This window comes from Gallus gallus, chromosome 4 (genome assembly GCF_016699485.2).
Source record: "Gallus gallus isolate bGalGal1 chromosome 4, bGalGal1.mat.broiler.GRCg7b, whole genome shotgun sequence".
NCBI lineage: Eukaryota > Metazoa > Chordata > Aves > Galliformes > Phasianidae > Gallus > Gallus gallus.
In genome coordinates this window covers 89,266,726-89,284,531 of record NC_052535.1, presented here as the reverse complement: position 1 = coordinate 89,284,531, position 17,806 = coordinate 89,266,726, and the positions used below count along the sequence as shown (strand labels likewise).

Sequence of the window (17,806 nt, the reverse complement as noted above, 5' to 3'; positions counted from 1 at the left end):
AGGACTCTGCCTCCAGTAAGCCCTGAGTGGTGACTGGTGACACTGGTTTGTTGCTGAGCACTCAGAGCAGGCACTGACCTGTGCTCACTGTGCCACCCGTGTGAGCCAAGACCCCCACCTCATTCTCAAGAGCCTTTATTCAACACCGAATGATAAAATAGCTCTTTACACCTTTTTTTTCTTTTTTTTTTTTCCTGTAATTCTTTAAATACACATTGTTTACACTCGGCAAAGTTTCAAAGCAACAACATCAAAGTGCGTCTACAGGTGATAGTACCAACCAAAGTGCTAAAACCATGGTCTGGTGCAGCAGGTGGGCAGCAGCTCCTTGGGGACACCTCTGCCACCTCTCCTGCCCCCAAGGCCACCCCCATGTCCCCTCCTCCAGCACACTGAGCCAAGCACTGGGGTCAGGGTGGCCGTGGGATGGGGGGTAGGGACGTTTGGTTCTCCAGACACTGGCACATCGCTGCGAAAGACTAAAATAGACCTAGATTTATATAGAGTTAAAAAAATAACTTAGGAGGCCAACTCAATACCTTCCAGGAGGGGGCACACTGTACAGAGCGCCTCGGACACGGCTCTCCAGGGCTGAGCTGCCACCAGGAGAAGCGCTTGAGGGAAACGATTGCCATTCTGGATATATATCTATTGGGGAGCATGTCCTCTGATTATCTCAAAGCAATGTGCGTTGCTGCGCTCGCTCCCCAGAGCAATCCCACCCGCCCCTACCATTGCACATGCCTGTCCCCGGCCCCAGCCTGGGGCTGGATCAGAAAACCCCATTTTCCTGCTTTGGGGCAGTTCTCCCATCTCTTTGCTGCCATGTGGCAGTCGCTCATTGCCACTGCTCTCCTTCTGCTACCATCCTGCTGCGCTTTGGTTGCAGCAAGCCATTTCCAGCTGCTAACGTCACCCTGCTCCCCGTTCTTCGATTCTTTTTAAAGCATTTTGTCATTTGGCACTGGCTCCCAAATGCTTTACTCCACCTGAACCTGCAGGTTTTCAACCCAAAACGATCAGCAGAAGCCACACGCAAGCTCCCACGTTGCCAGCTTCATCTTGGCTTGTCTTAGATCTGAAAGAACTGCTTTGAGAGGAGCCTTCATCAACATTTCTCGTGGCTTTTTTTTTGGTTTGTTTAAACCTAATTCAGACCTTTTTGGCCATGTAAGTCCTCTGCCTTGCAGCCTGTGAGCCCTGTCAACGTCTGGGATATTTTTCCCTTGCCAACTGCCTTGTTTGCTTGATTATTGAAATCCTTGGATGGAGCCATGGCTCCGTGCCACCAGTTTCTTGATGGGTGCACACAAAACCCAACACATGAGGGAGGCTGAAAAACATGGATTTGGGATGGATTTGGCCCCCAAGCTTTGCTGGTGTTGTTCCTCTTGAGACCCCTGTCCAGCCCCAGAGTGCAGGAGGAGAATGCTGCTAACATTGGCCATGGGGCAACTTTGGGCAAGAAAAGAAAGAAAGCTCCTCCAAACTGTGGGAAGCTGCCAGGACCCCAGGCTAAAGCTGATCACCACCTTTCCTCTCCCTGGGCCCTCTGGATTTGCTGGGGATTGTCATCGCAGAGCCCCCGTGGGGCTTCTCTAGGGTCTGGTATGGGGTTGAGCTGATGCTGCAGTGGTGAAACCCATGGCCGTGGGCACCCAGTGGGGCCACACTGGTGGGATGGGGAGGGAACCATCAGGGAATCAATGAGTTGAAGGAATATAGAGCCATTAATGAGCTAATTGCCATTACCAACCTGGCCAATGAGGGGACACCAGGAGGGCTGGAGAGACACAGGGCTCATTACCACCATTGTCACCGTCTCCGCCCCCAGCTGAGGAAGAGGAGGAGGAGGAAGGGAGACAACCAAACCCAGGCAGTGAGAAAGGTGGAGAAAAAGCTCATTTTCCATCTTCAGAGCCTTGAACTTGCTCAGAGCCTCTCATTACAGGGGATTTTGGTAAAAAAGCGTGGCTTTGCTAAGCCAGAAATCTGACTTTTTGGGAAGGTACCGAGGGGAGGCGGATGGCTTGGTCTGATCTCAGCACCGATGTGGGGTGAGGTTGTCCTGTTGTGACAAAACCCTCGTGGAGTTGGGGTTTGGGGACATCACACGTGGCCGAGTCACCCTCCGATGCTCCATGGCTGCAAACAGTCTTCAGACACGGCTCTCCCACGGGATAGTCTTTAAGCATAGAGCGTATAAACATGCGGAGTATATTGTTTTCCTTTAAAATCTTGTTTTTGTTCTTTTTTTTTTTTTTCTTTTTCCTTCTTTGTTTTTTATAGAAATAAATACTTACTTTGTTTCTTTGAAGGGGGTTTCACAAAGTCTCTGCGCCGCTTCCAATGGCGATACCTCCACCGGGGCCACGCTCGTGGGATGGTGACAAAGTGGCACATGGGGCCAAAGCTTTGGTGGTTGGTGTTTTTTTGCTGGTCAGGACGTCCCTTGCTTCTTCTGCACCTGGAATATACGTGTCCAGGCCGCCCTGGGGTGGAGGTAACCCCTAGTGGATCTTGTCCCCAGGACATGGTAGTTTCTAGCAGGCAGTTTTTGGGTTCCCGAGTTTGGTGCATACAGGGAGCAGCCTTCTCCTGGAAGGCTGCTGTCAGTGGGGGACTTCAGGTGCTTCAAATCAGGGGTTACAGCCAAAAAAAGGCATGCAACCCTACCCTGCTTTGGGGGGGGACAACATGGATGGGACAAGGAGTGGGTGGAATGGTCTTCTGGGGTTGGAGAGGCAGCAGCTGCCCCCAGCCCACCACCAGCTTCGGTGATTTGGGTGTTCTCAGGGTTCTTGTTGGTTCCCAGCATGGTGGGAGCTCCAGGCTGAGGTCTGTCGCTCTCATGATGTGGTTGAGGATGGTGGTACCAGGATGAGCCTATAGATGCTCCACAGCAGCCCATCACCCAGCAGGATAGCGAGATGCTCTGGGAAGAGCTGGCTCCTCCCAGCCACGCATGCACCATGGGCAGCCCTGTAGCCGACAGGCACCAAAACCTTCAGCAGTGTCCCAGGAGAAGAGGAAAATCCTCCCCAGACTTGCTCTTCTCAGTTGGCTTCTTTCAGCTTCCTAGCACACCTGGTTGGGGTGTGGGGTGGCAGGGAGCTGTGGTTAAGGACATGTCCGTGCTGCTGGCAGTGCTCTGACAAGTGTTCCCCATGGCCTGGGGACCTTTGGCATCTTCTCACCAGGTCAGAGGACGGAGACGCCTTACCCTGTTGGTTGCCTTTCAAGAGCCTTTTTTCCTTTGGAAAAAAAGATGAGTGTTTGGGGGAAGAGGGGGCAATGTCCTTGAAGGAAGAAGATAGCCAGAAGGAAAAAACAGAAATAAAATAAGCTGTGGACATAGATATGGGCTCTACCAGGGCAGTCGGGCTGGTGCTCCCACCAGCTGCTTTGCATCTCAGGACAATTTGGCCAAGGTTTCTCCTTCAAGCTGCCTGATGAGGTGACAAAGGTGGATCCCATGCCAGTTCCTCTCTCCACAAAATGACTTGCTCCAGAGAGCAAGTGGTGGATGTTGATGGAGACAGGAGAGTGATCCATGTTTCCTGGTGGACGAGGATGTGGGATGTGATGGTTTATTGCCTTGGCAGAAGGGCTGAGTGGAGAGGATGGAGACCTCTGGAGAGCAACCATTGTTCCCAATGTCTTCTGGCTCCTACAGTCCCAGGATGCAGCTGTGCCATCCGGGCTTGTGCTGCGGTGGCTGCTGCTTCTGGGCAGCATTTACCCACGTTTGGGTGCTCCTCTCTCAAACATATGAAATGAAAGTGAACGGGAGCCCTGTAGGAATGGCCCTTCCCACCCCACATCCACTGGCCCATGGAAGGAACAGGACACTCCAGTGGTGATGCACTAAGCACAGCGCTCTGCAAAGAGCCCGTGGGATGGACTGAGTCATCCTCAGCCTCCAAGCCAACAAACAGCCCCCCAAAAAAGAGAGTTCCAAGAAAAAGGCGTTCCCCAAACAAGGATCCTTGGCAATGGGCAGCCATGGGGTTCGAAGCCATCTTCCCTCCTGGGAAACAGCATGGACCTGCCCCTTTGGGCAGCTGGAAAATTTCCATAAGTAGCACCTTCTTGCCCATGACACGTTCATGAGCCGGCCCTGGGGCGAGCGCCGGCTGCTCGCTAAGGCCTGCAAGAGTTTGGGGTTTTGTGCATGGGCCGGCATCTCTGAGCTCCAACGGCAACGGAGGAGCAGCGGTGGTGGGTTTGGTTGTGCAGGGCCTCTGGCTCCACAGGGCAGGAGAGGGAATGTGCTTTGTGGTTCCCTGAAGGTCTAGCAGCCTCCTTCCACCTTGATGTGTAGGATCTTGGAGAAGCCGGGTCTTTTCCTCAGGGCCTGGAAGAGGAGCAGAGGGTGGGGTTGGTGTGGGAGCCAGCACCAGCCCTACGGGGCCAGCAAGGGGAGAGCATCTTGCATGCAACCTATGGGAATGGGTTCCATCCCCACCACCTACATCCTATGCGGACCTGGTTCCTTGAAGGACTGCCTCAGTGCCTCCTAATCCCATGCCCTTTAAGCCAACTCTGGATTTGTTTTCTGCTTGGTTAAAAACACCTTTCATAGAACCTCCTAGAATCGTAAAGTCATAGAATCATTAGGGTTGGAAAAGACCACATCAAGTCCAACCATTTCCAGGGGACAGTGATAGCTTAGAGCAAATGACATGGATGTGCAGGGTTTGCATGGTGTGTTGGTGGGCAAGGAAGGACCTTTCAAAAATCCTCTTCCATAGAGTGTCTTTGAGGCTGGGGCTAGATGTGGGTTGGGGTTACTGCCCACCATTGCTCATGCACATGGGCTCAACGGAGTATGGACTACATAAGCCATCTTAGCTCATCCAGCTGTGCTGATGGGGCATGTCCCCATGTCCTGCCCTGCATCTAGCACCTTGTGCCCTTGTGGAACCCAGCTGGCTGTAGGATATGTATGAAGCAGAGCATGTCTTCAAGATATCCCCAGTGAGCTAAAAGGTCCTCTGTGGAGTGACTTCAGCAGTGGACAAGAATTTGTCCCCAGGTCCCACAGGGAAAGGGGCTGCTGGCATATGGGTGACCTGGAACCAGCATCCTTTACCTGGAGTTTGTTCACCATTTCTTCAAACATCTTCTTGGCTTCGGGGCTGTGGGGCTCCTTGAAGTAGTCCACAATCCCCACCTGCACGACGATGGACTTCAGGTTCCGGCACACACCTGGGAGCAAAGACACCACCTGGATTTTCCATGACTGTGGGGACAGCTTCCCCAACATCTGGGATTTACCCTACAACCCATCATTATATATTTGGGGAAACCTCATCCTGATAACAGAGTAGAACCACTCTTGATGGATGACCCACCTCCATGATGGATTCCAGTTGTCCTATCCCATTTCATCAGTCCCACCTCTTCCTTGCAAAACCTTATCCCACCCAGTTGGGTGTTTTGCCAGCTCTTCTTGACCCATCCCTAGGAGAGGGATGTTGAATCTCTCCTCAAAAACCTTCCACCACAGAGTTCCCAGCACCTCCCAGTGTCAGTGGGGTGTTCCTCCCAGTAGGGCTGGAAAGCCCCACCAGATTTTTTTTTATCTGATGGCCTTTTAGTCAGCGGACAACACTGTGTCCCTCCTCCACCAGCATTGCTACTCACTGTTGAAGTGCAGCAGGGCTTTGGGGGTGACTGGTGTGGAGGTCAGCACCAGCATCTCCAACCCCTTCAGTCCCTCTCGGCACATCTCTGCTGCAACCTCTTGGTTGATCTCCGCCACGTGGTCCAGCTCCAGGACCTGCAGCCTCATGCAGTTTCGGGCTGGAAGGACAAAGAACCCACTTTCAGCACCCTATGGGGAAGGGTTGGGGACAGCTGATGGGAGTGGGGTGCTAGGAGGAATGGGTGGAAGCAAGGAGGAGCAAAGTCCACCCATGGTCATTGGATTAGACTCTTGCCCATTCAGATCATCATAGGGCATCTCCCAGGGGTGTACCATGCTCTCAGCAACACTCCCTCTTCCCTGTCCCATTGGAGGAGAGCCACCTACCTAAGGATGCCAGGCCCTGGACACCACAGCCTGCCCCGCCGATGCCCAGTGCCCGCAGATGCGGCCAACACCTCCCAATCATCTGAAGGCAGCGGTTGCTGAAACGCGTTGGCTGCTGGCTGGGGAGAGGAAAAAGGTGTTTGATGTTCAATGTTCGGTCACCTCAAAACATTTCTGTCTTGGGAAGGAGGTGCCTCTACTCAACAGCTCCCCGTCTTTGCGGCAAGGGATTGGGCTGAGTTCCAGATCCCACGAACTGATCTCCAGCATTGTTGTTCAACTTACAAGGATCCCACAAGCCAATGTAGATCTGGCACCAAATTTCTCCCCAGCCCAGCGGTCCCCTCATGCTCAGCATGGACCCCACTAGCCCCACTGTGGCTCTTACCAGGGATGCAGAGGTGCGACCTGGAGAGAGATGATGTCCCTGCAGCCTGCCCCAAGGGCCCAGATGACTTCATGACCCACGGGGTCTGTAGAGCTCCTGGAATGGACACAGAGCACACCTGGTGGGCCCAGCTGGCAGTGATGTTGCCCCAGGAGCTGTATTTAGTCATAGTGTATAACCAAAACACAACCATTTCTGTCAGGAATGGTGCTTACAGATGTGCAATGTCAAGAAAGGCAAGAGGCACTGAGGATCAATGTCAGAGGCAGCTGTCATGAGATCACCAACCCAGACTAAGTAAGGACCCTCCTTACTGTTCCATCCTGAAGACTGAGGCCACACTTCCTAACTTGTAATGACCTACTTTGAAACTTCAGACAAGCCTAAAAATAAGCGGTGGGTGTTATCATGACCATTTCACACATCTCCACCGAAGGCGCCTGCCAAGAGCCCCTTGTGAGTGTGACGGGTTAATTAGAGCATGAATCAGAATCACAGGTAAACGATGTGCCAGGAGCTTGGACTCGCTCTAACGCCTTTGGAAGGGCAGTGGCTGAATCTTTGGGTTAAACCTGGTGGCACCAGGCTGTCTCACAGTGTGGAGTTACAAGAGCTGCAGCCAAGCTCACTTCGTTCAATGCGAGGCAGTCCTCTGAGCACACTTGGAAGACCTTGAGAAGTGGCCAAGCCTGAGGAACAGCCTGTGATATCCTCCAGGACCTGGGCACTGCCATGGACATTGTGTCCTTGCTCTTGGGCAAGGTCTCCAAGTCAGATCTTTGTGATTCCGTAGCAGAGCCATTCCTCATTTTCAGGACAGAGTCATAGAATCATCATAGAACCATAGAATGGCTTAGGTTGGAAGGTCTGTTAAAGATCATCTACTTCCAACCCCAGATAGAGGGACCCAAAGTTCTCTACTCCCCATTAGGAAACCTCATCAGATGGTGGCAGTCAGATGGTGACCTCATCAGGTGAAACCTCACTGGGACCCAGTTTTGATGCACCTCTTCTCCTTTGCCCTTCTCTAACATAAAGCAGTGTCCCTGTACCAAGATCCCAGCCATGCTTTCAGCTGGGCCAAGTGAGCAAGATGGGTACCAGGATGGTGGGAAGGAACCAGCAAGGGGAATGACTACATAGGAATGTATGAGAAGAGCATGATGGTTATAGGGACACCTTTCATTATTCCTTGGGTACACTGGGACTGGAGACATGGAGAGGTGAGTCTGTGTCATGCTTGGCACAGCAAAGGGCACCAGAGGAGTCCCAGCACACTGCAGGGATACTCCCTGTCATCTCCCAGTGGGGAACTGTGGGATCCATGTGGGCCATCCTTACCGGTACGTGACAGCCTGCAGGGCCCGGCAGTAGCAGCTGGCCAGCCAGAGCGAGCGGTCGGTCAGCACGTTGGGGCAGTGCGAGATGCGCAGGATCAGCAGGTTGCTGCCCGTTGCCTTCAGTAGGGACTCCAACCCGGCTTCCAGGCAGCCCCTGTGGGGATGGAGGCAGGATCAGGTGTTGGAAATCCACGGAGAGTGATGTGACCCGTGGGTGTTGGTGTCAGTGCCCAAAACCCACAGCGGGAGCCATTGGGTGGCAAACGGCCATGGGTGGAGAAGGAACATTGGTGCTCATGGGACATCATAAACTCTGAAGGGGTGCTGGGAGTGCCCGGGGCCGCGGGGACTCACCGCGTGCTCTTCATGTAGTCCTCCTTGCTCTCCTTCTTCCCCCTCTGGCGTGGCTTGAGGTTTTGGAGGGTGAGGGAGTGCATCTGGGTGCACCACTGGGACAGCATGGCCAGGAACTGGGGAACAGGGGTGGCCGTCATGGGGGGTATCCTTGCTGATGTCCCACACCACCCACCCTTGGCTATGGGAGGAGGACTTTCTGCACACCCCGCAGCACACACGTGCACACACATGGGTGTTTCTGCCATAAGTTGGTGAAAATGCATACGTAAGGGCATGCGTGGACAAAATCATGTGTAGAGCTATGGGTGGGTGTGAGCACAATGTGGAAATGTGTGGACAGGTGAGCCTGCAGCCAGAAAAACTCATGCATGAGTGCACCCATCCATGCACGCACCGATGTCCCCTTGATGGGGACACCAGGCACCCTGCACGCATGAACACACAATGCAAGCCAGGAGAATGGCTTCATCCTTCTGGAAGGAGAACACCTCTGTGGTCTCACCCCAGACTGTGCCACCCCTGTCCCCATACCTTGGAGGAGACCCTGGCATTCTCCAGCAGCACACGCGTCCACACAGCCGGGTGCCGGGCCACAAACTTCCAGTCCTTGCACACCTCGGCTGCCCGCAGAAGGGTCTTGGTGTCCAGGTAGGTGAAGATGCAGAATAGCGCTGCCCGCATCTTGAGGATCTCAGGGCTGATCACCTCGCTGGAGTGGCCCGGGCTGCCCCTCTCCAGCCTGCCCCCCTTGCTCATAGCCCCCTCGGACCTGGCTGTGGGACAGGGGCCATCAGTGCCATCGACAAAGGGATGCTTCTCATGGAGTTGAGGAAAAGGACAACCAAAAACCGCGCGCACTGCCGTTGCTCATCACAGTGACATCCCCTCCCTCCATGCATCCTCCCCATCCTTGAGCCCTCCCATTGCATTCTCACCCGTCAGCCGACAGCTGCCACCGGGCCGGGATGCGGCGATGCCGGGCACCTCCGGCTCCCAGCCTTCAGCCTCTGACTCAGTGGTGCGGGATCCCACGTCGGACACATCGCCCTCCTCACCCTCCGTGCTGTTGCGGTAGGGCCGACGGTGCCAGTTTTGGATGGCTTGACGCCGCAGCCCCGAGCCCCGACCGCCGTCCCGCGCCGTGTAGGGATGTCCATCGGCGGTGTCGTCGGTGGGACACGGCTCTGCACTGTCGCTGTCGTAGCAGCCCGAGCTCTGCGACACTGCTTTGGCCCGACTCGAAGCCCTGGGGTTGGTGATACACAACCTCAGTGCTCATTATCATCCCCAAGGGTGCGCGTCCCCTTCCCGTGAGCCCCTTGTCCCATTAAAAACCCAAATAGGGCACTCACCCAGTGCTGGAAGAGGAGCGCTGGTTGGGGATGGCATAGGGGCCATGCACGGCTGCCCCCAGCCCTGGGTGCCGCTCTCTCTGTAGGGATAGAGGAGAAAAGGAACCAACATGGAGAAATCCATCAGATGTGAGAAATGCAGGTCGACTGACTCATGGAGTCATTAAGGCTGGAAAAGAGCTCTAAGATCAAGTCCAACCCCATTACGCCCACTAACCATGTCCCTCAGTGCCGTGTCTCCATGGTTCTGGAACCTCTTCGGGGATGGTTACTCCCCCACCTCCCTGGGCAGCCTGTCCCTAACCCTAATCCTAACCCACCACTCTTTCAGAGAAGAAATTTCTCTTAGTACCCAACTTGAAGCTCCACTGATGCACTTTGAGGCCATCGCCTCTTATCCAATGTTTTGGGCCATCCCAAATGCATCGCCGGCATCATCCCCCATGCCTTGCCCATGTTCTCTGGGTGTAGCAACCAGAAATCAACCAAGACCATTAATGAATCCCCCCCACCCCCATAGGTGCCCCCATGCCTCCCCACTGAACCCTTTAGATCCACCAGAGAAGCCACGTGCTCGTGCCTGTGCCCGCGTGGGTACCGGTCGGCCGGCAGCCTTAGCGCCTGGCGTGCCGCAACGTCCCAAACTGCCATTCGGGGTCGTGCCACAGCTGCTGCTGATGATCTGGAGCTGCTTCTCAGCCCGGTCCGCCCGATCCAACAGCTCCTCGATGAAGTGCTGCAGGCGCACCTTGGCGTTGGCCTCGCGGGCGGCCGTCTCCTTCAGGAACTGATCGATCTGCAGCACCTCCCTGCGAGAGGGGGACAGCGGGTGACACTCACCCCCACTCAGTGGGTCTTCTTCCACTCGACCCATTGAGCATCTCCATCTGGCCCAGCAGGTGGCCAGGGATGCTCACGTGCCTCGCAATCTACCACCAGCCTGATCTGGGGCTAACCTGGGCACACAGGGGACCAGGGGGTGCTCTTGCATGCAGGATGGATGTGACCACCTCATTTTGGAGGATCCAACATCTCCAGTGCCTCTGCTGTGATGTGCAGACCAGCCCAAGCCCCTGCTGCCAGGACTGGGGCCAGGCGTACCATGGAGCAGAGGGAGAAGGATGGTGACTGTGTAGCATGGATGGTGACATAGCATGGATGGTGATGGCGTAGCGTGATGATGGAGAATAGTAGTCTGCCTCATGTGAGAAGGGCAGACTTAAGGAAGAAGCCTTATGGGCAGTCTGAATCCTGCTCAGCGTTATACCCTGTTAAGCCCAGAAGGTGCAGAGCCTCATAGGCACTGTCATTAATGTGTTATTAGAAGGAGCTTGGAAGCCTTGAGCCAATGGACAGACCCAGGCAAGTGAGGTTTGCCCTGCTGAGGTGCTGCTTCAGTCCTATAAACACATGCATCAAGCACACTGCCATCACATCCCTGCAAATGCATGTGCCCCATAAACGCATGTTTGCACACTCAGGTATGCACAGCTACCGAGCACACCCACACCCACACATGCAGAGCCACACTTGCATGCAGAAGCACCATGGAAACACAAATACACCCGGCCACACTCATGCACTGAACCAGAGCACGAAGAGGAAGAAGAAAAGGAGGCAGTCCATAGAGATGCAATTCATGCCATCGATTATTAACTGCCATTTAATGACCAATTAATTGCCCCTGCTGCTTGCAGATTGAGCTCACCAGCAATAATTTGGGAAGGCTCCTGGCGAGGCGTCCCAGAGCTTTGGAAAGCAAATGGGGTGCTGGCACGTGGCCGGTGGTGTAAGGAGATGCTGATGGCTATCTCTTGCATCTCTCATTCCCGTGGAACGGGTGGAAAAACACCCTCAGCAAAGCCAGTAGAGCTGAGATGTAAACAGGGTGCAGCAAGCAATAGACGTTACCCGCCAGCACTGAGGGCTCTGGAATGTCGCTGGGTGCTACAAGCTTCCTACCTCCTAGCTGATTAAATCCTCCTGGAAATATTCATTTAAGCCAGGGGGATCTTGTGGCCACAGAAGACCTATGGGATGGTGGATGGGCTGGAGGACTTCTCTAAGGGATGCAAATCCAAGAGGTGGCTTTGGTGCATAACCTAGGTTCTTAGGGAGCAACAGTGTGCATGAACTGAATAAGCCACATCCTAACCATTGGCCAACCTCCACCTGCTACGCATCCCTTCAGGCCCTGCTCAGTTGTCCATGACATTGGCTCTTGTCCTTCTGCTGCACACCCCAGAGGTGCCCCTGGACAACACCCATGGGACAGCTGATGGCAGCCCCTAAATCTCCTGTCCCGTACACACACACCTCTTAACCAAGAGTTATTGTCCTTATCCAGCACCTGGCATCATCCTGCTCTGCACCCCAGGGCCATCCCTAACACCAGCAAATCCCATGGACATGAGCACTGTTTCCTACCCACCACCATTGTTTTGGAGTCAGAATCATTAATGAATGTGTAAAAGGCACCGAGGATCAAGACAGGTCCTTGAGAAATACCACCAGTGCTCCCAGTCCAGCACAACTGTGACTGCCCTGGTTAACCTGATCCTCACTGACTTTCTAGACACTGCCACGACCTCCAGCTTTGCTGAGAAACTCTTTTGTAACAAGGTCCTGTTTAGTTGAGAGAAGAGACACTGATGGGCAAAAGGATCCCAAGCTTGACTGGAGGAATCTCTGGAGCAGCACTGGAGTGGCAAGAGAATGGGCAACAAGGGATGAAAATGAAGAGTGCAATGCCACAGTTTTAAACAGCAAGTTGAATTATCACTGCTCAGGTTACACCACTCTCCTTCTGGAAAAACAACCCTGAATTAGGCATGGTCGAGGTGTCCCCTTCATCTCTACGACCATGAGCATAAATATGACTCAGCTGTGGGGCCAAAGGGGTGACCCAACCCTGATCTGGGGGACAGACATTGGAGCAGCATGGGCACCAGCGTGTACTGCAGCTGGCCACAAGCATCCCCAGTTTGGCCATGGAGTGGGACTCTGGTGGCTCTTGGACACAATCTCCCATGACAGCTTAATCATAGGCATGGAGGAGCTCGGGTCTACATGGACACTGCCTGTACGAAAGAGGATGAAACCCTAATGAGGGATGGTGCTAATGAGCATTGTTTGGTGGAAGCACCGGGCTCCTTGCGGCTCTCCACCAGGACTCGTTTCCCCCTACCCCACAGCACCGAGAAGGAACAGAGCACTCACTGCTGCTTGCGGGTGAGCTCCTGCTCCTTCTGCACCAGGTCCTGCTTGAGCGAGGCCAGCATCTCCACGCTGACGTCCACCTGACGGGACAGCTCGGACGCGCGGTCCTCCAGCTCCTGCTTCTCCCGGCTGAGCCGCAGGCTCTCCTGCTTGGCTTTCTCCAGCTCCGAGCTCTTGCGATCCAACTCCACCTGGAGCCGGCCAACCTGCGAGGCGATCTTCTGCTCCACCTCCTCTGTCAGCTTCTCCAGCCTCTTGTCCACCTCCAGCTTCTCGAAGGCGCGGATCTTCAAGCGAGCCAAGCCTTCTTCGTAGGCTGCATCCATAGCGGCTGGCGGCGTTGGGGCTGGAGCCACAGCCTTGCCCCGGGTGAAGATCTCAGTCAATGGGATCTCAATCTCGTGGACATAACGAGGTGAAGGGGAGGAGGATGGAGCCGGCTCCAACTCCTCAGCGGGGACGAGGTCGCAGGAGAAGCGCTGCTCTTTGCCTTGGAAAGAGGTGCTCTCAAAGTAGTCCCGCCGGGCGGCCGGTGTCAACAAAGCCCCGTCGGCAGCCAACGGGAAGACGGCGGCATCGCAGATGCTGTTGGTTTTGGAGAGGACGTAGAGGGTCTCATAGGTGTGGTTGTACTCCAGGTGTGCCCGCAGTGAGGAGAGGCTGCGGAAACGCTTGTGCTCCCCGCACCGCGGACATCTGTAGGGCAGGTCCAGCGAGGCCATCCCTCAGCTGCGTGCCCCAATGCAGGGAAACCGTGCAACGCTGCTCATGGCGCGGGACAGACGGACAGGTGGAATGGAGAATGGTTTGGGGAACGCTGGATGGTGGGGTCACAGCTCCACATGGTGGGGTGGGAGTGCTGGGACAGGTGTGGGATTCCAGCAAGTCTTGTGGGATGTCAGCATCGGGTGGTGCTGGGCACTGGAAGGGAGAGGGGCGTTAGTGACACAGGGATGACGGGTCCCCAAAAGTCCTTCCTTGGTCCTTCTCAGTTCTCTGTCTGCATCCCTCCCATGTTTCTCCCACTCATACACAACCCTGGGAATGGTGCACAGCACTCAAGAAAGTGTACAACGCCTGGGGAGATCCACAACCCTTGGGAAGCGTCGTAACCTTTGGGAACATCAACAACCATTGGGAAGATCCACAACCTTTGGGAAGGTCCCCAGCCCCTGGGAAGACCCACAACCTTTGGGAAGATCCACAACCCTTGAAAAGGTCCCCAGCCCTTGGGGAGATCCACAACCCTTGTGAAAATGCACAACCCTTGGGAAAATCCAAAGCTCTTTGGAAGGTACACAACCCTTGTGAAAGCTCACAGCCATTGGGAGGATTCAGTCATACAACCCATGGGAAATCTCTGTCCATCAGCCGTTAGTTTGCTGCCGAGAGGTGTTCCATGTGCTTCCTGCACAAGCATGCTGCAAGGAGCCTCTGTGGTACCAAGGATCTCCAGCCCAAGGAGCATCCCTGTGTCCAGATGGGTCTCATCTCCTCCCATCACAGAGTGACCCAGTCCTTTTACATCAGCCTATGCAGCTTCACACTGGGATTTGTCTCCCACAATTACTTGTTCAGCCCCTCACCACAACCATTGAGTCTCATCACTGCCTCGGGGATGTTCCTATTTCACAGCTGTGATGGCATCACCCCATGGGTGCTGGGCTGCCCCTCTCCCGTTCCCTCTTAGCTACGGGCACAGCTGATGCTCCTCCATCTCATTTCCCCCCCCTAACCAACCCAGACCCATCAGGTTTGGCCTGTTTGCTGCTTAGACATAAACACCCAGGCTCTTCCCAGGGATGTGATATGGAGATGGGAAAACCCCAAATGAAGGATCCCTGTTCCCCATGAGGTTTTGGGTCTCAGAACCCCCTCCAGGGCTGTGGGACCCCCATGCTGCAGTGCTGCAGGGAGGGTCTCCATGGGGTTATCCCCTGCTCCCAAACCCTCCGAAGTATCAAGGGGAAACCAAGCCCTTAGGGAATGGGAGAAGCCAGCTGAAACCCAGCCACCAGCACTGCACAGGGCTGGGAGCACCCAGCTATCACCTCCTTCTCTCTCGAGGAATTTGGTTTAATTATTTCAGGCCGTCACCATGCATGAAACGACTGGCCTGGCAACGGAGTTCCAGCTTGAAATAAAACAGCATGTTTCTACCCCAAAGAGATACTGTAGTGGTTCCCCTCCCCAGAGCACCAAGGGGACCCCATATGGGAACATCCCCTGCCGTATCCTGCAAAGGGTAATTCCCATCACCCTAAAACCCCTCCACACCCCAAAACCGTGGAGCTTTGAGGGGATAATCCGCCACTGAACCTTCACCCCTGCTCATCCCCAGGGTGGCTCAGAGCCACCTATGGCTCAGCACACCCATCCAAACCATTTTTTTTTTCTTTTAGGGGGAAAAATCGGGAAGGGAAAGAAATCCATGCAAAAATATAATAACAATAATAATAAAAACACACCAGGGAGGATGTATGGAGCTGCCTGGCTGCTCCTGCAGCCGTCTGCTGGCCTGGTTTGCTTTTTGGGGTCGTTACAAAACACATCCCTGCAGGTTAACCCCGCCTGGGCGAGCCGGAGCCCACCCAGCACAAAGCCAACGGGAACTTGGTTTCCATCGGGTGCCTTTGGTGGGATGATAAAGCGCTTTTCTGCCTTAGGGCCGGGGCCACAGCACCGTGCAGTGCTGATATTCCAGGCCTGGATCGCTGCCCGCGTCTCCAGGGGTACCCAACCCGCCTCGCTCTGTGTTCTCCAGCCCTGAGCCACCATCCAGCCCAGGCGGCTCTGAACGCCGCATGGTCCCAGCCCTGGGCATGGCCGTGGGTCCATACAAACCTTCCTCCTTCCCACCCCAAAATAATGATCACAAAAAGACTGAAGGGGACCGCTGTCCCCCCCCTTCCTCCCCTCCCCTCCCCAGGCTGAGCAGTGCTCTCAGAGATGGCAGGAAACCCCACAGCTGTGGGCTGCTCGGGTGCTGCTACCTGCGATCCATCATGGAGCCTTTCTTCGCATTGTTTAGCCTTATTTTTTTCTTTCCCCATTCCCCCCTCGAAACAAAATCAAATAAAAAGACCATCCATCTCCACCTGCTCGGTGGAAGGAGGGTGGAGGATGCCGGTCCCCATCCTTAGGGCTGCAGTGACGGCAGGGTGGGGGGCAAGGATGGCCGAACCCCACCAGCAGGTCCCCCTCTCCTCCCATCTTTGTCCCCATCGCGTCCCCCTGCTATGGGGACAAACCACCCCCTCTCAGCGCAGCATCCTCTGCCCCATACCTGCTTCTCCGCGCTCCTCCGGCGAGGGCAGCATCTCTCTCCCTTTTCCCTTATCCTCGAGGATAAGTGAGGGGGTGGGGGGTGGGGGGCTCGGGGAGCGCCCACCCGCCCCAGTGCACAAAGGCTGCGGCTGCGGAGCGGCTCAGGGCTTTGTCGGGGAGGAGAGATGCGGGGTCCCCGGCCTGCGGCTCCCCGCGGGCAGCACCTCCATGGGGCCGGGGAAGGAGAGGGAGCGGGGGGGGGGGCGGGGGGGGGGGTTTGGGGGGGGGAGCGGGAGGGGCGGGAGGAAAAGGAGGAGGAGGAGGGCAGAGGCTGAAGGCCCCGCTGGGAGGAGGGAGCGGGGGCTCAGGGGGGGCTACGCATGGGGAGCGGGAGGAGGATGGAGGGATGGATGGAGGGATGAGGGATGGAGGAAGGAGGGACGGAAGGATGGAGGGATGGAGAGCCCGCAGCCGCCGCCTCCTCCTCCTTTGCAGCTCGGAGTGCCGCTCGCTGCTGCTTTCCTCCCGCACAGCTCCCTCTGCCTGTCTCCCCACGAACACCGCGGGCCCTCCGCCGGGCTCCGCTGCCATGCGGCACCTGCATTCCCCAACCCGCAACCCTCTTGTCCGCCCTTCCCCTCCTCTGCCCCCCAGAGCCATGCCCTGCCCTCGGCAGCACCCGCCTGGGATGGTCCCTCAGCACCCCCCAGCAACCCATGGGCGTGTGGCTGTTCTCATCTGCATCGCTGTGTCCCCCATCCATGGGTGCAAGGAACACGGCTTGGTCCTGAAACAGTCCCTGAGCATCCCGGCTTGGTCCTCGACTTGGTCCTGCTCTGGTTCCTAAGCCCGCGTGTTTGGTACCCAGACTCTCAGACACAGTCCCCAGGCTTGGTCCCCATCCAGAACCGGAGTGATCAAGGCTGCTTCTCAGCTTGGTCATAATCTGGTCCCCAGACAGCCTGACTTGGTCCCTGATCATCCTGGCTTGGTTCTCAAACACCGAGCTCCCCAACTTGGTGCTGGTCTGGTCCCTCACTGCCCAGCTTTGTCCTGATCCAGAGCCTGAGACCCCCACCTTGGTCATAGGCTGGTCCCTGGTAGAGTCCTGGCCTAGGTCATGGTCCACTACCAAAGAATGCCTTGGGTTGGAAGATCTCAAAGATCATCTAGTCCCAACCCCGTATCTCGTCTTGGACCTCAGCTTGGTCCTGATTGGTCCCCAGGCACCCTACAGCAGTCCTTGCCTTATTCCTCCTCCATCCCCAAGCACCCCAGCTCGGTCCTTGGTGACAAAGTCACCCAGCATGGTGTTCCTTTCTTTGTGAACACAGCTTTGGGGAGATGGCATGGGGAGACCATTCTGGGGGACAAACAGCTGTCCCCATCCCCAAGAAACCCTGAAAGGTTGGGGTACAACCTGCCCCATCCCGCCCCGAGTCAGCTGCATCCTCCATCCTTTCCTCCCTCCTCCCTTGGCAGCTCTGGCCGGGGAGCAGAGCTTGGAGGCTTTATGGAGCCCAGAGCTTTTGCAGAGCTTTCAGGCCCTCATCAATAATAGATGCACTTTGGGAGGGGTATTAATAAAGCCTCATGCATGATGCATGCTGAGTGGCGCGGGGGAATTGTGTGTGTCCTCTCCTGGTGTGGTGTTGCAGCGGGTGCCAAGCAGGAACACACCCAAAGGGGATGAGCACCATTGGGTGCCAATGGGGGGTCTGAGATTAAAGGACAGGTCCATGGGGAGATTTATGACTTAGGGCACCAGGTACAACTGCCCCCATCCCGCCTCTCTGCAGCCCTGAAGGACCTCTTGTCCAGGTTCCCAACCTCATCTCCCATCCAT

At 55.6% G+C, this 17,806-nt stretch overlaps 1 protein-coding gene across 1 annotated transcript; it reads right to left on the bottom strand.

The window, feature by feature from the left end:
* Positions 1-162: 162 nt before the first annotated feature.
* FBXO41 (F-box protein 41) lies at positions 163-16,037 on the bottom strand. Its single transcript, XM_004936289.4, has 13 exons — positions 15,980-16,037; positions 12,694-13,614; positions 10,055-10,283; positions 9,475-9,554; positions 9,058-9,368; positions 8,654-8,895; positions 8,120-8,235; positions 7,767-7,919; positions 6,426-6,521; positions 6,038-6,156; positions 5,650-5,808; positions 5,096-5,211; positions 163-4,357 (listed from the first exon to the last, which is right to left on the bottom strand). The coding sequence occupies exons 2-13, from the start codon at positions 13,413-13,415 to the stop codon at positions 4,295-4,297; spliced, it is 2,406 nt and encodes an 801-aa protein (XP_004936346.1). The 5' UTR covers positions 13,416-13,614; positions 15,980-16,037; the 3' UTR covers positions 163-4,294.
* Positions 16,038-17,806: the final 1,769 nt, after the last annotated feature.